The 23,895-nt window shown below is 36.3% G+C and overlaps 2 protein-coding genes across 8 annotated transcripts; one reads left to right on the top strand and one right to left on the bottom strand.

Moving 5' to 3' along the window:
- Nucleotides 1-232: 232 nt before the first annotated feature.
- LOC113053089 (DCN1-like protein 2) lies at nt 233-4,895 on the bottom strand. 2 transcript variants are annotated; one of them, XM_026217768.1, is made up of 7 exons: nt 4,824-4,895; nt 3,418-3,634; nt 2,203-2,371; nt 1,674-1,804; nt 1,489-1,571; nt 1,234-1,330; nt 233-1,088 (listed from the first exon to the last, which is right to left on the bottom strand). In XM_026217768.1, exons 1-7 carry the CDS (start codon nt 4,824-4,826, stop codon nt 1,009-1,011), a joined length of 780 nt encoding a protein of 259 aa, XP_026073553.1. In that variant the 5' UTR covers nt 4,827-4,895; the 3' UTR covers nt 233-1,008. The 2 variants fall into 2 exon arrangements, with proteins under 2 accessions (XP_026073553.1, XP_026073554.1); XM_026217769.1 differs by lacking the exon at nt 4,824-4,895 and adding an exon at nt 3,811-3,901.
- A 2,416-nt stretch (nt 4,896-7,311) lies between these two features.
- tfdp1a (transcription factor Dp-1, a) lies at nt 7,312-23,147 on the top strand. 6 transcript variants are annotated; one of them, XM_026217755.1, is made up of 12 exons: nt 7,312-7,456; nt 11,551-11,635; nt 11,721-11,787; nt 11,963-12,066; nt 14,638-14,759; nt 16,484-16,649; nt 16,794-16,940; nt 17,030-17,098; nt 17,169-17,320; nt 17,614-17,780; nt 17,877-17,958; nt 21,895-23,147. In XM_026217755.1, the coding sequence occupies exons 2-12, from the start codon at nt 11,624-11,626 to the stop codon at nt 22,034-22,036; spliced, it is 1,230 nt and encodes a 409-aa protein (XP_026073540.1). In that variant the 5' UTR covers nt 7,312-7,456; nt 11,551-11,623; the 3' UTR covers nt 22,037-23,147. The 6 variants fall into 6 exon arrangements, with proteins under 6 accessions (XP_026073540.1, XP_026073543.1, XP_026073542.1 ...); XM_026217758.1 differs by having other exon boundaries at nt 21,879-22,015; XM_026217757.1 differs by lacking the exon at nt 7,312-7,456 and adding an exon at nt 8,679-8,760.
- Nucleotides 23,148-23,895: the final 748 nt, after the last annotated feature.

Here is a 23,895-nt window from a genome sequence, read left to right as displayed (position 1 = left end):
ATGTCCTGAATGTTTGCTGCGAACCAAATATAACTCCGTCCCTACCATCATACTCTAGGGTTGCTTTTTAGTGATCTATGAAGCGAGTTATTAATAATCTGTAATAATCATTTTGATTCAGATGCATGTTGAATTTCTGATGCTAATGGGACAATGTTTCATAGTGAAAGCTCGCAAATCCTGTTGTTGTCCAAGGATAGATGTCCTGTTAAAGAATAACATGGCTGTTAGATTGAGAAGAACATAAAGGGCAATAATTTATTTCTTAACATAAATCTGGTAAACAAAACGATAAAAGAGTAACACTGAACCGTGTTGTTACAAGTTCCGCAACAGGGCAGATGACACATTTGACCTAAATTCACACAAGATCATGGTATGGAGGCATCTTGTTTTGACCACGCCTTTCTTTCATATTTCATATAATAAATCATTACTGATAATACATTTCTCTCTGTACATACTGCAGCAAAAGATACAGTATTTTACAACTGTAACAATAGTGCTGGTGTGGTGAGCCGCATGCTGTGCTGCCCATGAACGTCTGGCTTAAAATGCGGACATGATCAGCATCAAGTCCTGCATGAGATACACACCCAGACAGATGGGTACATAATCTAAAATGAAACTGGAGGGACTATTCCATAATTCATACTGTGAGGAGTGGGTAGGCAATGAGGACTCGGCCCTATAGAGTGACACTGATTGCTATGGAGATGAGGTACTAGGTTCGAAGTTATCCACCCAAAATCTCCAAGGGTTTCCGGCTAGAATAGAGCCGCCAGTGCAAATATAGCTGGCCATGTGCATTTGATGCCTCTATAAGAAATCTTGAGGTTTGCACTCTTGTCCTTCCTGTGTAATGTGTGAACGTCTCTCGAGTTGTCTTCTCCCTCCTTCCTTTTGCAAAGCTTGTCGGTTTCAAGTGTTTCTCTTCATTCTCTCTTCTTATGCTTACAAGTCTTTAAAAAAACTACAAAGTCAATGAGGCGGCCAGCGGCAGCATTACTATACAGTTTTGCGTTTTGATCCTGTCACAATTGGCCGAGCATATTCCACAAAGTCATCGATGAGAACAGGCCAGGCTCCTGAAACAAAACCAAAAGTGACATGATTAAAATCCAGCATACCCTATATGATTAAAGACAGCCAATTTATAACTTCAAAACCAATCTCTAAAAATTCAGTCCGCATATTAGCTCACAAAACATAATGATAATGATAATGTGTCACCTTCTTCATCATAGTTTGACAGGTCATCTGCAATCATGTTGCCAAAATCCAGAAGCAAGTTCCACGTGTCTTTGGGAATTGATCGCTTATGATGCTCCTTCACAAAATAAGGGCAGAGACCAGAGAGCATCTAAATTAATTTCTAAAGGAAATTATTCCACTATTTGGTTAATGTGTTGCGTAGTAGCCAGTAAACCTATTTTAATTTGTATTGGTGCTAAACAGGGTCAAAGGTCCAAAGCTATAATGAATTACCAATAAAAATCTATTCCAGAGGTCTAGGAACTTAAAACGTCCATCCAGAACCAGATTCCAATATGCTACAGCCATCTCTAAATCTGAAATGGAAAAAGACCATTAATACAGATGACTGTTTATTCAGTATATAAAAAAACAAGAGTGAAAATTCGCATAATTACAGAAAGAAAAGGTGCTGTTACCTAAACCTTTTTGTCCAGGATTCTTGGCAAAGTTGAAGGTGAACTGGTAGAAATCTTTGAACTTTCCGCTGTCTTTCAGATCCTGTTCTAATCTGGGCAGAAGTGCTCTAAGTTTCTCCGGACTGTCACACCTACAAATAAAATGAAAAATTTAGGCTCATCACCAATCTAATCACTGGCTCATTCACAAGTCACTCAAACAAAATACGATTTATTTTACGATTTATATTAAGAGTGCTGTTAAGTTTTACAACTCGACTTTTAACTACACAGCTTCTCCTAGCAAATCTGAACATGCAAAGTAATTTTAGACACATTATGCATTTCAGATGGGCTCATTTTTCTTTGGTTCTTATAGCCGAGGACTGTCACAGAAAAGGGCACGATTTCAGTGATTTTGCCAGGACATTTTATGTGAGATATTCCCAAATGTATCTGATATGATATTCCCAAAGTACCCAGCCACCACACACCCCAAATTCTGTCAATAGTGCGCATGACTAAATAAAGAAATGATATCATAGCCCACCCCAGCTCTGTCATGCCATCAATGAACTCTTTCTTGCTGAATTCACACTGTGTTGCCGCACGGAATTTCCATGCCACGACCAGAACACTGATGCTGGCTGGATCTAGATTGAGGTCATCACAGAACTGTTGAATTCCATCGATCCCAATCTTATTCTCATCCTGGGGATCTGAGGGAGAAGAGTAAAACACTTTAAAAAAAAAAAACAAGAACACAAGAAGTGTTGGTTTAGCACAGCAAACCTTTCTAAGAGGCATTCAACATTTAAAGCTGCACAGAGTAAGTTTTTGTTTGAGGTTTTACTGGATCTTCTTTATCCCAGTGGTTTTGGGCTTTACAATGACATGTGAATGCATGAAGTTTGTTTATGAAGGTCCTGCCATTTTTCTTCACCCTGTGGCAGGCAAGCTGCAGGTCTTGTTTTATTGCTCTGACAGGAACAGCTTGTTTAGACATTAAATTTTTCCACTGAAACTTCTGTGGAATAACAAACTTAGTCGTATGTTCATGTCTGCTTAAAATCGTAATGTATCAAAGTAAAGACAAAATAATTCTTCAGTATTGTGACTTACATTTGAATTAAATGGAATATTAAAAAAATGGAAAAAAGGAGGATGGGGACTTGGTTCAATCCATCAGTTTTTGATTAGACAGGCGAAGAACTGAATGTGAGCTTACAGTTGAATATGAGAAAAAGGAGGAGTTTATATGAATGAAATGATTTGAGAAGTCTGCCAATAGTCATAGAAAGACAGAAACAGAGAGAAAATAGAGAGAAAGTATGTAGTTTCACCAGAAGAGTTATTAAATGTTGATTAAATATTACAAAGTTAAAAAAATAAATAAATTGAAGCATACATGGAAGAATTAGGATGTATATGCATTTCATGCCAACTTAAAGCACCTTGAGTGCTGGATAACAACTGTATAAAGTAAACCTGTTGTTTTTATTATTAGTAACTCAGTGGAACTGCATAGCACAGATGGTTGTGTGATCTCAAAATGAGCCCATGAGACTGCAAGCCACTTTGTATAGAAAAGTAAAATGGATTTACATTTAAATCATATTTCTCAAGCAATATGACATTTTTTTTTAATTGTATCAATTTATAATTACAAATTATACAAATTATAAGAGGACCTTTAAGCATGCAATAGCGCTCCTAGGCACAGGATAGCAGGCGTAATGAACATCAGAATTAGATTGAAACTCACCTTTATATCGATTGTAAAGCTGCTCCAGCTTTTTTCGGTCCACTGAGCTTTTCATGGATTCCTTGTGGTACAAATCTGGGTTCTGAAAGTAGTTGTCGGTGGCCACCTCTAATTTCCAATCATTTTGAGTAAGGCAGTATACAGCGGTCTTCTCCCCGGCTTGAGTAAAGGACATGAACTGCCGTACCTTGTCCTTTTGGGAGGATTTTAGTTTATGCTGTGTGGACACAAGAGATATGCCCTCAGACATGAACTCAGACAGACGGAGAATTGCACTCAGCAGCATGTACAAACAGAAAGAGACACAAACGAACATACAGAGAGAGAAAATTGCACACATTCAGGCACGAGACTAAAGCTGATAACTGGAACAACCATGAACAAAGCACTGACCAAACATCCTGACTTATGTGGCAATATAAAAGGACATTCTACCAGTTATAGCAAGTTCGACTGAAGCACTAAGCATGTGAGGACCTGTGACAGGCCACTTGCGCTTGGCATGTAATATGAGATGGCAAGCTCAGGGCGGCCAGTGCAAAACAACCGGGTTACCCGACAGTTATTTCCATCGATGCACAGTAAGCTTTTTTTACTCTAGTTCTTAACACGAGTTTAAAAGAACCGTTCTGACAATGCCATCACAATTCATAGAATCAGAACACAATGTGCAAAAAGTTTGATAGCCCACTCAAGACATCCAATCTGGAAAATAACCAGGCTACTATTAGGGGCTTGGTTGAAAGAACAGACTATGGATGTCACTTAACCCTCCTGCTCTACTGACATTGACTGCCTGGGTGTTTGGGGTCCCAGAGACCCCTATTTTGAATGTGTAAAATCATTGTAAACATTTAAAAATATCAGTGATGTTATTGCATTTATCAGTCAGGTTTTAAACTTGGGGTCTCAATGACACCATAACAGAAATGTACTTAGTTTTTAAAAAAACTATTTCATCATAACATCAAGTTGAAAGCTTGTTTCGAATCAGATCTTTTGCATTTTCGAAAAGTCATGACGCATAGCCTGACTGTTCGATGTTAAGTCCGATTTTGATGTATAGAAATAGGGCTTAGAGGGTCTCTAAAACCCAAAACAGAACATTAACAGCATGCATGCTTGGCTAAAGCACAGAATAATGTTAATAATCATATACATTATCCATTACATAGGACATGACTCCGGGAGAGATAACCAGGAAGGTGACGTTATATGCTGAACTCCCTAAATAACAACAACTGACCTTCCTGCCAATACAAAACATACAAATTATGGTCATTCTCGATGCGACAGGCGAAGACAACAACTCGTACACGACGCGGAATATCTACGTGTGCCAGAGCTTCTTATTCGACAACAGAAGCAGAAAACGTAAGCATTATATTTATTTATATGTCACCTACCATTTTATCACCCGCTGTTTGACCAAATTGATACCCAATGCTCCCATGTACAACTGCGCATGCGTGCAGGCATCAAGGGAATGCGCTAGAACACCAGCGAGTCTGCGCGGTGAAACAGTTACCTGTTGGGAGTTGTAGTTCGTAAATGTGAGTTTTGTAGTTCGGACTTCGGATAATACAAGACTGTGACTGTGTATAATTAAAATCTGTGTACCAGACATGAGTAGTAAGACATTAAAAGTATTAAACTACATTCAACCACATTTTCTATAGTGTGACAGTTGTTGAGCTGTTTCCTCTCTCTAGAACAAAGTATCATATGAATCAATTCATTCGGCTGAAATTATTCACTCATTCATCTGTAAAGGAACGTGGATTCGTTTTAGCAAATCGATTTGGTCAGACGGTTCATATTTGTTATGTATCTGTTTATAAAGGTTTCATGCATTAATTTGAGATTATGTCGTATTTTGATTGGGAATATAAAAAAAGCTAGTTTTTACCAGATGCAGTTTGCCCCTCTAAATGGTTGTTCATATATTTTTAGTAAGTGCTTTTTAGTATAAATAATTGTAAAAAATATTTACTCTACCTTCATTTTTTTTTAAATAAATTAAGCTTTAAAATAACTTTACTTACTGCATGCATATTTTTAGAAATTTGAATAATATTTTTTCATTAGTTTAGTACCAACTGAACATCATTTAAACGCCACAGCCTTCCTGAGTATTGTTGCTGACTGTCCATCCCTTTATGAAAATAGTTTATTTTCAGTTTGCGCCTTGTTACATTGCTCACATCATCTCAAACTGGTTTCTTGAACATGAGTTCACTATACACAAATGACATGGTTCTAGCAAGGTGTAACTAATAAAGTGGTGTGTGTGTGGGGGGGGGGGGTTGTCAGATCAGATCAGAATTATGTTTTAATTATTCATATTATGATACTACTACTCTCATCTCTCAGTAGCACAATCTGCAGATTCTTCCAGCATAATCTAAAACTGGTTATGACCTACTTTTGATCTTGTTCAGCTGACAACAATGAACTGATATTAAAACATTTTTCAGATTTCTAATAGCTTATATAGTTCATGCATGATGTAACTCAAGTTACCTTCTGCTCAAAGTATTTCTCTTGTAAAAAATCTACACAGACACATCATGTGTCGCAAAAGCAAGGCCTTCTATAATTTATGTCATGTGCAGTATTTGTAAAACAAGCACTGTTTACAGTCAGGCAGACAGGCACATTAAGACAGCGTGTAATAAAAAAAATGGGTATTGTAATAAATGCTGAATTGTTTAATTTGTCTCATTTATCGGTTCATTTAGGATATTTTGTTTCTGAATAATGATTTTGTTTAACTACTATACTTAATAATATTTATATTTTCAAAAGGTGTAAAATCCATCTTAATAAATGTACAGTATTTAACCCAAATAACTTCTTCAAATATGTCCACCCAGAGACCTGAGAATGATAGTGACACAGAAATGTTGACACCCTTTTTTGAAGTTCTCTCTATTTAGTTATCTGCATAAAACATACTGTACAGTGCATTCTGTAGAGGCAGCATGAATATAGATAAACAGGTTCCAGAGCCTGAAACCAGACAGCAACCTAATGACATGTAGTTTAATTACAGACATTTACATTTATTATTTAGCTGATTCATACTTTCTAAATATTTACCAAATAAATATTTAAAAAAATTCTAATAACAGAGTTATATAATCACTTACTGAAGTTATGTTAATGTTTGCATGTTTATTCAATGAAAAATATTTACTGTTTAAAAATAATGTTGTAGAAATAGATATACCGCTAGGGCTTTAATCTCTTCAATTTAAATGTTTTAATCCTAATGTGATCATGCTCACATTTGATCTTAACTTTTATTTAAACAAGAATATATTTGTTTTTATTTATTGAGGTTATCTCTTCTAAAAAGCCAATTTAAAATGCCAAGAAAGGTGTATACTTTTTCATTTTAAACACTTAAGCACAATTAAATGTGGATCCTTCTGTTTACTGTACTTAAACCTTTAACTGGGTTACATTTTTGACATAGTATCTGTACTTGATCTTAAGCACAATTTCTCATTACATTTTACAGCCCTGCCTAATAATGATACAAACAACGGTCATGTACAGTGGAACGGGGAAGCGGTATTAATACACATAACTCTTTAGAAAGTGCTTTTAAAGTATTCATTACACTTGCAAATACTGATAACAACTATTTTTATAGTGTTTGTCTCTAATGATCAAAATATATTTGATACTTTATAGACATAAACCTTTTTATTAATGAGCTACTCTTTATTATTTACATGCATTGCTACGCACGCTCTGCCCTCTCAGACGCATGGGATAGGAGCTTGTGAAATCAACCAATGAGAACATTTCAACGAAGAAACTGTAGAGTTCCATCCAATTGGAATTCAGTGTGGGCGTGGCTTCCGTGGTACGCTCCTTCGACGTCATGCGCATTGCTGTCCAATCGGATTTCCCGTGGCGTAGACACCGCCAAGCTCAGTTTTCCAGACCCAGAGAGGGAGCAGTTTCTACTGTGTGCTCGGCTGCTATTCATTCAGCACTAGACAGTTGAAGGCGGATGCAACCGACCGTAAGTGAGAACCGGGGAGCCTTTGAGTCCACGTAGACAGCTTTAACCCAATGTTTCTCTTATTTATAAATCATTAGTCCATAAAGGATTTTATTTTCATCTGTTTTAAATCTGAGTTTGAAAATGAAAAGATAATTTGGCATGAAATAAGTGTGCTTGTCTGCAAATCCTCCAGTAACCTCAAGGGTGTATCTGGATGAAATTATACATAATGGATTCTATGATCGTTAGTATGTGAACCCTAAGTCCGGGTTAATTATCACTTTTGTTAAAAACTGAAACTGTTTCCAGTGGCTTGTGTTAGCCGACAAGCTAACCTAGTCAAGTACAGGGCAATGGGAAATCCTCAATGATCTTTAACGTTACTCATCATTAGCCATTGCACGAAAAAGCACCGTTATACAAAACCAGACGTGTAGAAAACAATAGTATGTAGATCCTAGATCGATCATATTAAAGCTGCTCAGATGACCTGGATTTGAGTGGACGTTAGCTTCCTAGCTCGCCTGGTCGCTAGCTTAACAGGTTTAACGTTCCATATTCGCTCTAAAGCGTTTTTGAAATACGTTTGCAAATCTAAACGGTTGTTGTTATAAAATGCTCATAACCGTGAAGGGTATATTAACTACATAATTACTAGTTTAGATCATAATAAGGACCTGTCACTTCAGCTAGCAGGCTACTAAAGCATCATTGTTTGATGGCTTTGCTTTGGCTTCCATGTAAAATGGCTGCCAGGCATTAAACCAAATCCATCCTGTTTGTTATATTAGTTCTGATGAGTTAGTAAACAAGTATGTCTCATTCTGAACGGCTATTTTCCATTTTTGAAGGACTATCTGTCATTTAAACTAATGCTGTGGTGAAGCCAATGATTGTACCCTCCATCAGAACAGTGTTATGATTGTCAACTCTGTTGCTGAATATAATAGGTCGTTCCTATATACTTTAGATACATAATTTGTAGAACCCCCGTTCTAAAATATATCAGTAATTTAAATTATTTTCTTAATTAATGCACGAGGATTTAACAATTTCAATGTTTATTTTATGTGCCTGCTTATAACATCCGCATCCATTGGTTTTGTAAATGCGCTCTTATCTTACAATCAAACATCTCCCAAGTACAAGCTCGTTATTAAAGCATGATCATTCACTGCACAAGGGTTTTATTTTTCATATTATTTGATTTATTTTTGTTTCCTGTTTGAGAGATGGGCTTCAGACCTCCTCTTCCTCTGCCCTCTTGCTAACTGGCTATGCCAACAAAAACAGCACCTAAGAAGGCAAAGGGCTTCAGGACTGTAAGTTCATAGGAAAGTTTTCACACTTCGTTTCCAGATGGCCAATTAAGACCGATCCGTTCGCAAAACGGTACGAGCACATGCACAATACTCGATCAGGTTGCATTTAAACAGGGGGAGCACGTTTTGATCACATTTAGAGCAGGGTTTCGGTGCAAAACGTGTTTGAAAGGCAGCTAGCTAACTGGGCTAACATGCTTTATTATAGTACACACTGCTCCGATTGTGCATTATGTTTGATGTGGAAAATATAAACGAATAAAACGCAATCTTCGTTCTGCTTTATGCGTTTATATGCTTTTTATAACTTTGGACATTGGCCATTAATATTTGCTATATTTAAGGGCCCATTGCTTTTGCAAAAAAGTTACTTAAAACGTCAGGAACTAATGCAGATGGATGGCTTTCAGAAGACTGCATGCGGTTTTTGAGTGCACGAGTTGAAAATTAGATGTTAAATTGAGAGAGATTCGTCGAGGTCTTTGTCTGGTAATATAAGTTGCATGTGTGCAAATCGGCGGGCCTCGTTTTTATCAACTTTGGCTGTGTCTTAAAACCTAGTGAGCTACCTACTTAGACAGCATTTTTAAATAAGCAGACTTGCACCCCTTTAATTGAAATGGGTGATAAGGAACCAAGCTTTTTTTGTATTCACACTGTGCCTGTGCTTGAAAGTGGACTCAAGTCTCATTTTAGTTCACTTTACCTTTGACAGTGTCCATCAATTTCTCATTCACACTAGCAAGAGTGCCGTTGTGCAGAATAACAGCATACGACCAGAATATCAGAAGATATTTTTTTCAGTGCTACAGCACGATTAACTGTTTTAAAGGATTAGTTCATTTTCAAATTAAAATTTCCTGATAATTTATTCACCCCCCCATGTCTTCCAAGATGTTTACGTCTGTCTTTCTTCAGTCGAAAAGAAATTGAGGTTTTTTATAAAAAATAAATTCCAGCATTATTCTCCTTATATTGGACTTCAATGACTACCAAACGGTTGAAGGTCAAAATGACCATTTCAGTGAAGCTTTAAAGGGCTCTACACGATACCAGAGAAGGAATAAGGGTCTTAACTAGCAAAACGATTGGTCATTTTCAAAAAAAAAAAGGATGTGCTTTATAAACAGAAATTCTCGCCAAAACCCTTAATCCTCATCTTGTATTGTGTAGAGCCCTTTGAAGCTGCACTGAAACTGTAATTTTGAAAGTTTACAACCTTTTCGTAGCCATTGAAGTCCACAATAAGTAGAATAATCCTGTAATGTTTTCATCAAAAACCTTAATTTCTTTTTGACTGAAGAAAGAAAGATGTAAACATCTTAGATTACATGGCGGTGATTAAATTGTCAGGAAATGTTTATTTATAGAGTTAAAGCAACATCATATAAGAAGTGGTTGACCGATATATCGGCAAGGCCGATATTTGGCTTTTTTTTTTTTTTTTCAAGTTTTTCTGCTTGGCCGAAGCGTTCAAGACTGATTTAGACATCGCTGAGAGCGCCAGCACCTGAGCACACAGTGCTCACATTCTCTCTGGTTTACTGTGGTTGTTAACAGTTCTGTCTAATACGGATAGAAGTCTGTCTAATAATCAGATAGAATGGTTAAACAAAGGGATTAATGTATACAGAAAGTATTATAATGATTGCTTTTATATTATTAGTAATAGAAAGGCAAACATTATAATACTTTGTCGTTTGCCGTCATCATTAAGCAAATACACATTTCATATAATTTAAACAAGTCTTTGAATGACTAATGAACTTTTAATTTCACAAACCTTGTAGACTTAGTCAGATCCAGCTGTGAGATTTTTATCCAACATGATTGCATGTTCTCTGCGTGACGGTCGGTCTGTGTAAATTGAATGCTTAAATGTGATTTCAAATTATGCTGCTCTTTCCCTTAATGCATTTGCCCACTGTCATATTAATGTAATTTTCTCTGTGTGTAGTATGTAAAATAAGGGTTAACCTGGCTTTATTTGACACACATGATTCCAAGTGCAGTTAGTGCACACAAACTTGAAAACTCCTTTTTAATTATATTTTTATTAAATATTTATTTCTGAAAAATACTTTGTCATCTAAAGTTTAGTTTTTATTTGATATAATTTAATCCATTGTCAAATTATTTCAGATTTCTTAAAAATTAAAAATGTTAAAAAATTATATTGGCGTTTATATCGACTATCGGCCCTCCTCCTTTCCAAGATATCAGCAGTCAAAAAAAAAAAAAAAAAAATATATATATATATATGTGTGTGTGTATGTATGTATATATGTATATAAAAAAAGTAAGAAACCAAAGCATAGAGCATTGTTTGCAGGTCATCATCCCATAAAACATTAATTTTATTTGGTTGTTTTGAAACTTATAACATTTTGATATGAAATATTTGAAACACTTGTATATAAATAGTATATAAATATGCTAAATAGTTGAAAGTTTCAGACATGCAGCAACATTTATTTTCATATATTTAAAACATTTGGCATTTTTGTGGAATGCTGGTCCTGTTTTGCTTGTAGAGGTTTTTGGCATGAAGGCAAACTTGAGGCCTGCCATAGAGCTTCTGTTCACAGATCAGAAGAACCACCTGAAACTGCAAGATATACTTGTTTGAAAGCCCATTGATCCTTGTGTCCTTTTGGCGGTTGTTGCAAGTGAAAACTTTCATCACAAGTGACTTTCTTTATGAAAAACAAAGTTTTGTGTAGTAATCTTTGGTTACAGTATTCAAGTTTCCTTAGCTTTTGTGCCAAACCAGTTTCATTTCTGTTGCAGAGACATTTTGTTGTGGAATTTTGGCTCAGGTTTTTCATCTAGACCAGGCATCTATTCCTCCGCCCCAGGGATCATGGCCAAAGATGTGAGTATTCTCTTGCTCTAGTACATGTAATTGACTGAAAATTAAGTTTAAGTCAAAGAGTTGATGGTCATCTTGTTTTCCACAGGCTGGTCTGATTGAGGCCAATGGGGAGCTGAAGGTTTTCATTGATCAGAACATGAGCCCTGGCAAAGGTAAGAGGAGCTTTCAAAGTTTCTGAAGATAACAGTGCACTGCATCAGCAGCTGAACTCTTTGAAGATATTCAAGGGTGTTAGATCTTACAGTAATCCTTTACAAAAGCCCAAACACCTGCTTGACCCTACATAGCACTGCATTAAGATGTCTTTTGTGAAAACTACTCCTGCAGGTGTGCTGTCTTTAGTAACAGTGCAGCCACAGTCAGTGACTGTTGGAAAACAGCTGTTGCCCAAAACACTGGGCCCTTCCAACGTGAATATTGCTCCACACATGGTAAGTTTTTAATAAAGTTTGATTGTGTAAACAAAGACACATATAGATCACTTAAGGGTTTTTCAAACCACACGCAATTCCAGGCTTAATCTCCTGTCTGTACACGCTGTTAAAAAGCCAATGCTTCAATCAGATGTGTTCGTTCAGACACTTAGTATTTTTGGTTTTATCTCTTACTATAGTAATGCCAATTGCAGGGCTCAATAATAGCAGTATACAGTCCTGGTCAACACTTGACTTTTTGAAAAGTCTCCTATGATCACCAAGGCTGAATTTATTGGAGCAAGAAAAAACAAAACAAAAACAGGAATATTGTGAAATATGATTGCAATTTAAAACTACTTTTTTTAACTTGTATTTTAAGATGTAATTTATTCCTTACTCCAGTCTTCAGTTTCACATGATCATTCAGAATTCATTATAATATGCCGATTTTGTGCTTGAGAAGCATTTCTTATTTTCAGTGTTGAAAACGTTGTGCTGCTTGATATTTTTTTGTGGGAATTTAAATTTTTTAATGAATAGAAAGGTAAAAAGAATAGCATTCATTTGAAACAGAAATCTTTTGTAACATTATAACATGGTGCAGCTTTGCTTAATAAAAGTATTAATAAAAAAAAGGGGTAAAGGATCTTACTGACCCCAACATTGTGAACGGTAGTGTATGTTTTTTACTAAACCGTTTCTTTGCAGAATGGCCTTTTTATGATTATAGATTTGCTTTATGTCAGCTGCAAAGCATTACTGATTACATTTTTACATCCATTTTAACTGCATTTAACGGTTTCTTACATGATGATCAACAAATGTACAATCATCATGTAGGAAACAAAAGAACTCGAGCTTTAGCAAAATAGGGCAAGTCACTCTTTTATCGCCTGGGCCATCAGGCCTTTTTTTATTTTTAAGCCCTGCAAGTGTTTTTGTTTATGACAACTAAGAGTTGTTTGGCATCAATAGGGGAAAAGCTAATATAAGCTGAAAATAATTTAGCCTCTGCTCTTGTAGTGATTTACAATGAGCTAGAGTCATGATGTTGAACACACACCATCTCCCGAATGAAGAAAGATAATTATTTGACTTCTGATCTGACAGTTCAGCTTGAAACACATTTCCAAGAATGGTTATGTTTAGTTTACAGTTTGATAAATCCACATTGAGCTATTCACAGTAATCACTGAAAGAGTGAGGTACAGTATATTCCTTCTTAGGGATGGGAACCAGCTTTGTCTACAGCTTTAATATATCTAAGGGATGCAGATTTTAGTTGCTGGATAGAGTAAGGGTTTGTCTGATAACCTCCACGTCCGACACTGAAACGGGCTTCCCATTATGACTAAAAATAAAATTTAGAAAAGAGGAATTGATGACTCATTTAATTGACGCTTGCTGTTTAGCCACCTGCATATTCACAGTTGCTGTTGTTAAAGGGGTCATATGATGTTGCTAAAAAGAACATTATTTGGTGTAATGAAATGTTTATGTGGTTTAAGTTAAAAAAAACACATTATTTCCCACTTACTGTACATTACTGTTTCTCCTCTATGCCCCGCCTTCTGAAACAAATCGATTTTTGCAAGGCTCAACGATCTGAAAAGTGAGTTGTGCTCTGATTGGCCAGCTATCCAGTGCATTGTGATTGGCCGAATTCCTCAAGCATGTGACAGAAATGTTATGCCCCTTGACATATTGTGATGCTCTTGTCGGCTGAAACGATGAGACATAAACATAAAACCCATTATAAAGGTGATATAAACATGATTTCGCTTTCTCAACGAAACCGCGTCACACAGTGAGCGGATGCCGGCTTGAGTGAGTGTCCGTTGGGCTTGGGGTGACCATATGTGATGACCCTGGGCTGGACTCCGCTTTGTCCATGGTGAAAGCCGTTCTAGTGATCCACAGTGCAAAGTTAATGTATTTCCTCAGCAATCAGCACGGATCAGCTCCAGGCATAAAGAAGCGGAAAACATCATCTTTTGGAAGGCCAAACAAAGTAGTTTTGTTTTCACAGTGAAACACACAGCGTCTATACGACATGGCGGTGGCAGCAACAATACTACAATGAGTAAAAGGTACGCCGTCTTTCTTTGCGTGAACATCTGGGCAGTATTATGCCAATCTTCCCACATAGTGACGTAGAGATGTGGGGGCATGTTAGAACGGGTGTGGACGAGTCTTAACTTTTATAAAGAATATCTCTTTTGATTTGAGACTTTTGCAACTTTACAGAGATTCTTTATGCACCAAGAGTTTGTAACACTCCAAAGAGAAAGGAAAAATTAAAATCACATCATATGACCCCTTTAATTCCTCTGCATATGTCAGTGAGAATTGGAACAATTTCATTTATATGTAACCAGCATAAAAATGAAACTGGCTAGCATTTGTCCTAGTTGAATGAATGTTTGTTTACCTTCCGTAACAGCATAGCTTAAATTTCCTCAAGGTAAAATCATAACAGATGATATTAACATGTTTAGTATCATAACAGATATTTTGGCAACAAGCATCATGTACTCTTATTATGTTTCCCGTATTGTCTTCAAAACCTGATCATCTCTATCACAGGTCATTAGCACACCTCAGAGGCCCAGTGGCTCCAATGTAATCCTAATGAACAGCCCACACACACCCAGCTCTCAGTTCATCACCCAGAGTCAACCATCAGAAGCCTCTCCGTGGTCCTCGGGGTAAGTCTTACTTCAGCAGGCTACTTCACAACATGGAATGACATTTCTCTGTGGAACCACATGCTTTTCAAGGTTTTTTTCTAATACACACTGGCCACAATTAATGGCAACCCTAAATATTCTAATGAATAAAATATCTCTGAAGTATATTCCCATTCATATTCAACATTTTGAGCACTCCAGCGTGATTATAAACATGAAATTATCCAGCTATGGCTAACTGTTTCACAGAAATATAAAGAGGAGGGAAAACAAAGCCCAAATTCCCTTAATCATCCATCACAAAGAGAAAAACCAAAGAATATATTTCTGATGTGCAGCAAAAGATAATTGAGCTTCACTAATTAGTGAAGTGGCTTTAAGAAAAGAGCTAGAGCAGTGAAAATTCCCATTTCCACCATCAGGGCAATAATTAAGAATTTCCAATCAATATAAAATGTTACAAATCTGCCTGGAAGAGGACGTGTGTCTATATCATCCTAATGCACGGTGAGAAGGAGAGTTGAGTGGCTAAAGACTCTCCAAGGATCACACATGGAGAAGTCTCGTGGTCAGAAAACCTAAAAAAAAAACTGTCAAACAGAACCTACATCACCAAATGATGTTTGGGAGGGTTACAAGAAAAATTCTCCTAGCTCACCCACAGACAAACTAAAGCATATTCAGTTATCAGACATGACTGGAACTTCTGATGGGACTGGCTTCTTTGGTCAGATTAAACTAATAAATGAGCTTTTTAGCAGCTAACACTCGAGATGGGTTTGGTGAACACAGAGATAAAAAGTACCCCATGTGTACAATTAAATATACAGCTGTATTTTTGATGTAGTGGGCCTATATTTCTGCTGGAGGTCCTGGACATCTTGTTTAGACTCATGGTATCATGGATTCTATCAAATACCAACAGATAAAGAAATCTGTAAGTGACTAACTCTGTTAAAAATCTAATAATCAACCATGTTTGGATCTTCCAACGGTACAATAACCCAAACACACAACTAAAAAACAACACAGAAATGGTTCACTGAGCTCAAAACCAAGCTTCTGCTATGGCCCTTCCAGTCCTCTGACCTGAACCCTACAGAAAATGAGAGGAGTGAACTGAAGAGGAGAAGCACCAACATGGAGCTGGGAATCTAAAGGGTCTGGAGTGTTTCTGAATGAAGGAATGGTCTCTGATCTCTTGTATGGTCTTCTCTAACCTCATCAGGCATTATAAGAAAACATTTATACCTGTTAATCTGGCAAATGGAGGTTTTAAAAAGTATTGAATAAAAGGGAGCCATTAATTGTGGCCAATGTGTATTAGAGAAAAAAAAATATTTCATAATGATATTTCCTATTTTAAATTCTTATTATCCAATGAAAGGATACATTTTTGTGATTTATTATATTTTTTTAAAATGGGATTAACAATGCAGATGAATTTTTCTTCTTTGATCATATTTACCAAGGGGGCTGATATTTCTGGCCACGGCTGTATATAAGATGACACTGTGTTAACAAAGGAAGGAAAATACATAATTATTATTATGGCTTCAGTATTTTAACTTCAAAATCATTGAAAAATATATTACATTACAAAACATTTTGTTTTCTTCCAAGAAGTCTTGCTAGGAAAATTATGAAAATTCAGCAAAACATTTTTGTCCTTCCTTTTTCTGTCATCTATCACAATGTTAAACATCATGTAGTAATTTGGTTTTTGTTCTCCTTTTCCTCAGAAAGAGGGGTAAGAAGGGGGAGAAGAATGGGAAAGGACTCCGACATTTCTCAATGAAAGTTTGCGAAAAGGTCCAGCGGAAGGGTGTCACAACCTACAACGAGGTTGCTGATGAGCTTGTGGCTGAATTCAGCTCTGGTGATAATCATATCTCCCCTAACGATGCGGTAAGCCTCTTCATGTGGCTAGGCATTGCTAGCTTTGTTTGTTGAGTACAGAAGATGTGCAGCTCTTAACTAATTAAAGAGTTGATCATTCACATGTATCTTATAATGAATAGTGCTTCATTCTCTGTGTTTGGCACTGTTCAGCATGTGTATGACCAGAAGAACATTCGACGGCGTGTATATGATGCACTCAATGTGTTGATGGCCATGAACATCATCTCCAAAGAGAAAAAAGAGATCAAATGGATTGGCCTGCCCACAAACTCTGCTCAGGAGTGCCAGAACCTGGAGGTGGGTGTACTGGTCCATTATTTCATTAACGTTTTAGTTTTGTATTAGACCGTTATTAGAGCAACTACTTTAACTGATTACGTTTTAAGGTGGAAAGGCAACGACGTTTGGAGAGAATCAAACAAAAACAGTCGCAACTTCAAGAACTAATTTTACAGGTCAGAAGCCGCTCTCATAAGAATTATTTTGGTTATGAACTTGTCTTTTAAAAAAAAGTTTTGATTGCAGCAAATTGCCTTCAAGAACCTTGTACAGCGGAACCGCCAGAGAGAACAACAGACGAAAAGGCCTCCACCTGCCAACTCGGTCATTCACTTGCCATTTATCATTGTAAACACCAGCAAGAAAACAGTCATTGACTGCAGCATCTCCAATGACAAGTATGATATCCAAAGCCAGACCATTTAAATTAATTTAAATTAAAATGAAGTTAAATTTATGCATTTAGCAGATGCTTTTATCCAAAGTGACTTACAGTGCCTTCAGGCCATCAATTTTTACCTATCATGTGTTCCCGGGGAATCGAACCCCCAACCTTGCGCTTGATAGCACAATGCTCTACCAATTGAGCTACAGGAACACTTAGGCTAACATTTAACATTTAGGCTGTTGGTTCCATTAATCGTATAATCCTTATTTCACACACCTTTCCTCATTACTTGTTTGTGATTAGGTTTGAGTACCTCTTCAACTTTGATAGCATGTTTGAGATTCATGATGACATAGAGGTGTTGAAGCGCATGGGCATGGCTTGTGGTCTCGAGGTGGGCAAATGCTCTGCTGAGGATCTCAAGACTGCCAGAAGCTTGGTGCCCAAAGCACTGGAGCCCTATGTCACAGGTTAGTACCAGCTGGTGACTATATCCAGAGTATATATCTGAAGCTTTGTGGCTCTAAAGATCACTTGTTTAATTTGATGATTATTTTTGCATGCAGAAATGGCACAGGGACCTATCAATAATGTCTACATGACAACAGGGGCTTCGTCTGCTAATGGAGGCCGCTATCATGTTGGGAGGTGAGTTTCTGTGGTGCACAGAATTTCAGTTGTTCATTTAATAAAATTGGTGTTGGAAACAAGAGTACCTATTGAATCCAGTTATGCTAATATATATATATATATATATATATATATATATATACACACACACACACACACACACACACACACACACATTTACATAGTTGATGTATCTCAGAAGGGACATGGATGCATTTAAACTTCAGTCACACATGTATAAATTAGTTTTTAACATAAAAGATTGAATACTGATATTTAAAATAATCTAAATCTGAAAAAAAGTCTAAATATAAAATAAAATAAAAAAGTGACTGTTAATGATTGAGTCACTGAGATTCAACTGATTCAATCAGGAACAAAGCATTTCATGAATGATTGAATCACTGAATCATTTATTCAACTGATTCGTTCAAAAAGCTGATCCATTCAATAAGTAAACACCGTTCATTGCTCAGAGATGCAAAACAGTGATCTTTGTTTGGAAATATTTTCGTTAGCAAAATTGAGCAATATTATGTCTAAAATGTAAGTCACTTATTGCTTTACTGAACTTGTATAAAATGATTATTAAAGTAGTGGTTTACTGTTTTTTTTTTTTTTTTTAGGCTTGATTGTGTTTATGGTGTGCAGTCTAACATGCGTTCATGCTTCGTAAAAAAAAAAAAAATTTCACATAATTTACCTTTATTCTACACCAACCTGTCCTTTCTCTGACAAACGCCTTGATTTATTTCCTGTTATTATTAAAACCCCTCCCTCAGAAATGCACTTCTGGTCTGAGATTGGTCTGCTGGCTCAGTGTGTTGTGATTCGCTAAACTCCCTCGAGCGTAACATCATTCTCCTCTCAAGCTCAGAATGTGACCGGTTGTATTGTAAACAATGACGTCCTCTATATTGCTTATCAATTTGAACCTGATTGAGTCGCAGAGAATATTAATGAAGAGGATTGCTCAGAACCTGTGCAAGTACGGCTCTTATGGTATGTGTGTTTGTTGTTGTCTCATACTTTTAGATACGATGTTGTTTGTAAATGCTACTCCTTCTGTTGGCTTTTAATATACGGTTTTATTCTGATTAAAGCTTTAATACAGCACAGTAACTGTATGTGCGTCCATGTATAATGCTTCTCATTGCTTTGTGGAAATAAGTGTATAAATGGAGTTTGTTGGAGCTGATTTGACAATATGAATGAGAGAGTGAGAGATGCAGAGCAGGGCAGTTTTGAAACTTGTGAATACATTTGAATTTTTGGAAGACAGAATCACGATTCAAATATTAATAGATTTTTACGTGCACCCCTAGTTTTCTCTTCCTCTTCTCTAAAGCAGCACAGCATTGCCACGCTCCCTTTGTTGCATGTTACTGTGAGCAGGGTTTATCTGGGTTTGTGAAGTAATGGACTTGAAAAGAAGCTAGTTGTTGTCCGTTACAAGCCGTTTTTGTAGGCATTAAACTGATAGAATAAAAAAAAAAAGGGGGATATCTCAGTTTGCATTGAACTTTCAGTGCTGCAACTTTGCAGATATTTTTTATGCTCAAACAGCAATATTACAAACTAAGTACAGTAAAAAAACTGAAATTGTACTCTTTGTGAGAGTATAGAATACGTTAACTATAAAAAATTATATAAATATAAAAAAGCATACAGAACCATTTTTGCTGTCTACAACTTTTAATAGACTAATAAATCACTGTGTGGTCACAGTTGGTGTTATTTGGCGATATAGCCTACTTGATGATGTCAAATTGCACATCATTACAACAACACTTACCACATCATCACAGACAATGCTGTATATCCCACACTCGAATTGAGTGGAAAATGAATCATCTATGGTTGTGTGTGCACTTGTTTGCACCTGAGCAAAGGTGTTGTGTAATTGTTTAACTTGCAAGCGCCAGACCACTGCTTCGCAGGGCTCCAGACTAACATTTGAGAACAGTGGAACCAACGCCACTAGTTCTACAGATGGTGGTGCCAGGAGCAGATTTGGTAGTGCTGGGGGTATTCAAAATAAAGATAATTTAATCATAAAATTACTATTTATTTTTTGCATTAATAAGTACAGTTGCTAATAACATTGCTTATTGTTTATACAGATTTGACAGTAAAGCACTGTGCTTGAGTTAAGATGCATACAAAATTTACTTTTATTAACAACAGTAATGGGTGCAAAATCTACTTTTTAAATACAGAAAATGTACATATTCCCCTCTCATTAAATGTACCATTATTTTTCTAGTATATGGAACTGACAAACTTCAGTGATTGTGTGATTTAGTAGCAAATTTAAATGTGTGACTTTTCTTAATTCATACACAAAAAGTGTAAAATTGACAAAATCTGATTTCTTAATGATTTCTTAATATATTTTTATAGAATTTTATAATAATGATTTTATAATAGGGCCGGGACTTTAACGCGTTAATTGAGATTAATTAATTACACAAAAAATAACGTGTTAACTAAGATTAATTAATTACAGAAAAAAAATTCCCGCATTTTTAATAACTTATTTTTTCACCGCGGAACGTTTCTCACTGGATGAGTTTCGGCGGGACCGATTATACTGAAGCACCAACTAGCGTTCGCATATCACCGCAGGCGCAGCACATCGAGTCTCAAGTATCACCTCAACGCAAAACATGTAGCAGCTAGCGTGGACTTTACACTTTATGTTGAACTGTGTATTATTTTGTTGGTGCAACTGGCAGTTTATGTTGAACTCTATCGTTTTGGCCAAGGTTATTGAAAGTTGGACTTAGTATGTTATGGCCTCTGAAGCAACAGAGAGAGGTTTTCTAATAGTCAGGGTTTCCAATGTTCTGAATGTAATTGACAGTATTGTGTTTTACTTAAAAAACACTTTACAGAAGGTTCCAGCACATATAAGCTTCCTGAATTTCTGAAATGTACTATTTCTAAATTGTTTCTAAATATGCTATTGCTACACTTATTGGCAAAAATTGCACTGGTCTGCTAGACTTGGTTGAACAAAAATAAACAATATTTTGTTGCTTAAGCTTATGTATTCAGTCATTATTCAATGGTATACTATAAATACATGTGAAAAAAAATGACTTCTCACTGTTCTCAGGTCAAATATTTATCTGCGCTTAAAATGCGATTAATTTCAATTAATTAATTACAAAGCCTCTAATTAATTAGATTAATTTTTTTAATCGAGTCCCGTCCCTATTTTATAATTTCAAAATATAGAAAAAAAGAAAAAAAAAGTCATTTGAAAAGTACTTTAATTTCTGTCAAAAGGTTGTACAAACCCCGAAATGAATGATATAATGCATTCGCCTATTTCTACCTCAACACCATGGTTACGGTTACAGTTACAGTGTTACACTTCTGGTTTCCTGGCGTATTTTAGCACTGTTTATAACCGAGATTTCTGTGCAGAGTTTGAATGATTCTCACTAGATCTCGCAGTAACCAATCATTGTGCGGCAAATTTAAGCGCTTCTCACTGGATCTCGAAGCACTGTTGTATCTGTGCCGTAACAGTGTCGTGAAATCAATTGGAACTCAGACATTTGGCCACGGTCTGTAGCCCTGATTCGTCAAACCTACTTTCCTGCAGTCTGTGTTATTCTGACTATTTTGTATTAAGTAACGAATATGCTTCGGGGAAATGTATCGTAGTAAAAGTATACATTTTAATTCGCAAATGTAGTGGAGTAAAAGTTGGTTGAAATATAAAAACTCAAGTTAAGTAATGATACTCCCAAAAAATACTTTTAAAATAAGTAATAAAATAATTATAATAGATTCATTATTAAAATAAAAAGAGTGGCAACATTTTGCTAAGTTTCTCCTTTTGTGTTCCAATAAATAAAGCAAGTCATACTTTCTTTTGGAATGACAGGTAAATAAAAATGAATAGTCTGTGTCTTGTATTTCAGCATGTTTCTTTTACAGTGACGGTGGGGCAGATGGCACGATGGCCTCCAGTTCAAATGACTCCCACTACAGCGGGTCTCGGGTGGAGACTCCCGTCTCTTACATGGGCGAGGATGATGACGACGATGACGAATTTGACACAAACGATGACGAGGACTAAGCCCAGTCCATCATGCACAAGTTCTTCCAGCTGCCATATCTGAGGATTGATCAACCACATCATTCTTTTTCCTCTTCTGCAACTCACCATTTCTTTCACTCGCTGTCTGAGAAGGGCATTGAAGAACACAGGCTTTAGTAGGATGAGTTCTTTTCATCCTCGTCTTTCTGAGCTCAGGACAAGTCACATCACCACAGGCTGTGTGCTTTGCCTGCTGGAAATGAAAGTTTTTCAGCTGAAGGACTTTGCTGAAGTTTAGAGGTGTCACTTTATTTTCTGGCGCAGCGTTCCTACTCGATGTTATCCGCTCTGATCTGCGTGACCCTCTGAAACGTCCCCTTCCGAAGAAAATCTCAGCATTGCTTGCTGTTGGAAATATTGTTTGATCTCTGTGTGAAGTAGTTCTCCTGTCTTTGAATGATTTTTTTTGTTGTTGTTGTTGTTGAATGTGCTGGCTTGATTTGGATTCTGATGATTCGGAGACTAATGAATCGAAGAACCTACAAAGCCGGCTGCTATTTTTTGCCCCATGGAGGGCAGGTATTCGGAGGTGTGGACTCTTTTTGTATGCTGGCCTGACGATTTCTTGCAGGCTTTTTTTGTAGAATCTCCTCCCGTGTGTGTTCCGCTCCTTGGCGTTCTGCAGAGTGCTGCTTTTTTGGAGGACTCTGAGAAGTCAGTCTTTTTTTGTTTTGTTCTCTTTTGGTTTCGGAGCTTTATAGGCCGACCTGTTCTAGAGACACTGGAAGACATCAGAGAAACTTCAGTACCTTAAAGCAGTTATAGGAATATAAAAGGCTTTGTTTCTTAACCACATGATATCAGAATTTGTTTCTAGTGTCCTCTCTCTGCGTCAGTAATACCTTGAAGCGTGTACGATTATTGTTGTGTATTAAAAAGATATGGACTTATGGTCTCTATCGACTTCCCTTTGAAAATTTCCTTTAAAAAAACACCTGAATCCTTGTACTGACTCCTCAAAGTAACTTTTCTGTAATCTAATATAAGTTTCAAATTTAAATATAAAGAATGTTTTAAGAATTCAAACTCATTGTGTTTATTTGCGACACTAATGTAATACTACTAATTTCAATAAACTTTATTTTATATATGTGCCTAGTGTGATTAGATTTGCATTCAGGAAGTTGACATAATATTTTCTAATACTTCCTTTGTATGTTCTGAAAAGTATTTGAGAGACTGTTTGTGCAGATTTTTAATTAAGAATATTTGTGCTTTTAGGATTCACTTGCTACACCACATAAGTTTCGAACTTAATTGTAAAAATGGTGAAAACCTGAATGTTAAAGCTGTAATTTCCAGACCTGGAAAAGTCATGGGCATTTCTTTAGTTAATAATTGTCAAATGTTTTTGGTATTCTAGTGCTCACGGAGAGTATTTTATCACTGTAAGTGCAGAGGTTTTCAGTCATTTGACCAAATGCGACAGAGCAGTCCCTATGTGATCCAGAGTCAAGCTCTTCTTCAGGACTCATTTCTCTCATTCTTTCTTTATTATGCTATTTGCAAAGGCTATAAATAAGTCATCTTATACCCTGAATGACATCTCCCATGAGCTCGTCTATTTTTTGCTTAGTAACCATTTAGGTCAATGTTAGTATGTCTTTTTGTTTGTCACACTTTTCTTGAGAATGAATGTACCTTCTTAAAATATGTTATTTATTTTATCTGGTCATATACAATACTGTTCAAAATTCTGAGGTTGGTAAATTTAGACTTTTGTTTTTGAAAAGTTTTTTTTTTATGCTTACCAAGGGTGCATTTATATATATATATATATATATATATATATATATATATATATATATATAAAAAACAGTAGGAACAGTAATACGGTA

The sequence above is a fragment of the Carassius auratus genome, chromosome 34 (genome assembly GCF_003368295.1).
Source record: "Carassius auratus strain Wakin chromosome 34, ASM336829v1, whole genome shotgun sequence".
In the NCBI taxonomy this organism is placed as follows: domain Eukaryota; kingdom Metazoa; phylum Chordata; class Actinopteri; order Cypriniformes; family Cyprinidae; genus Carassius; species Carassius auratus.
Note: the sequence above shows the minus strand (reverse complement) of the source record. Positions and strands in the feature narration are given on the sequence as shown.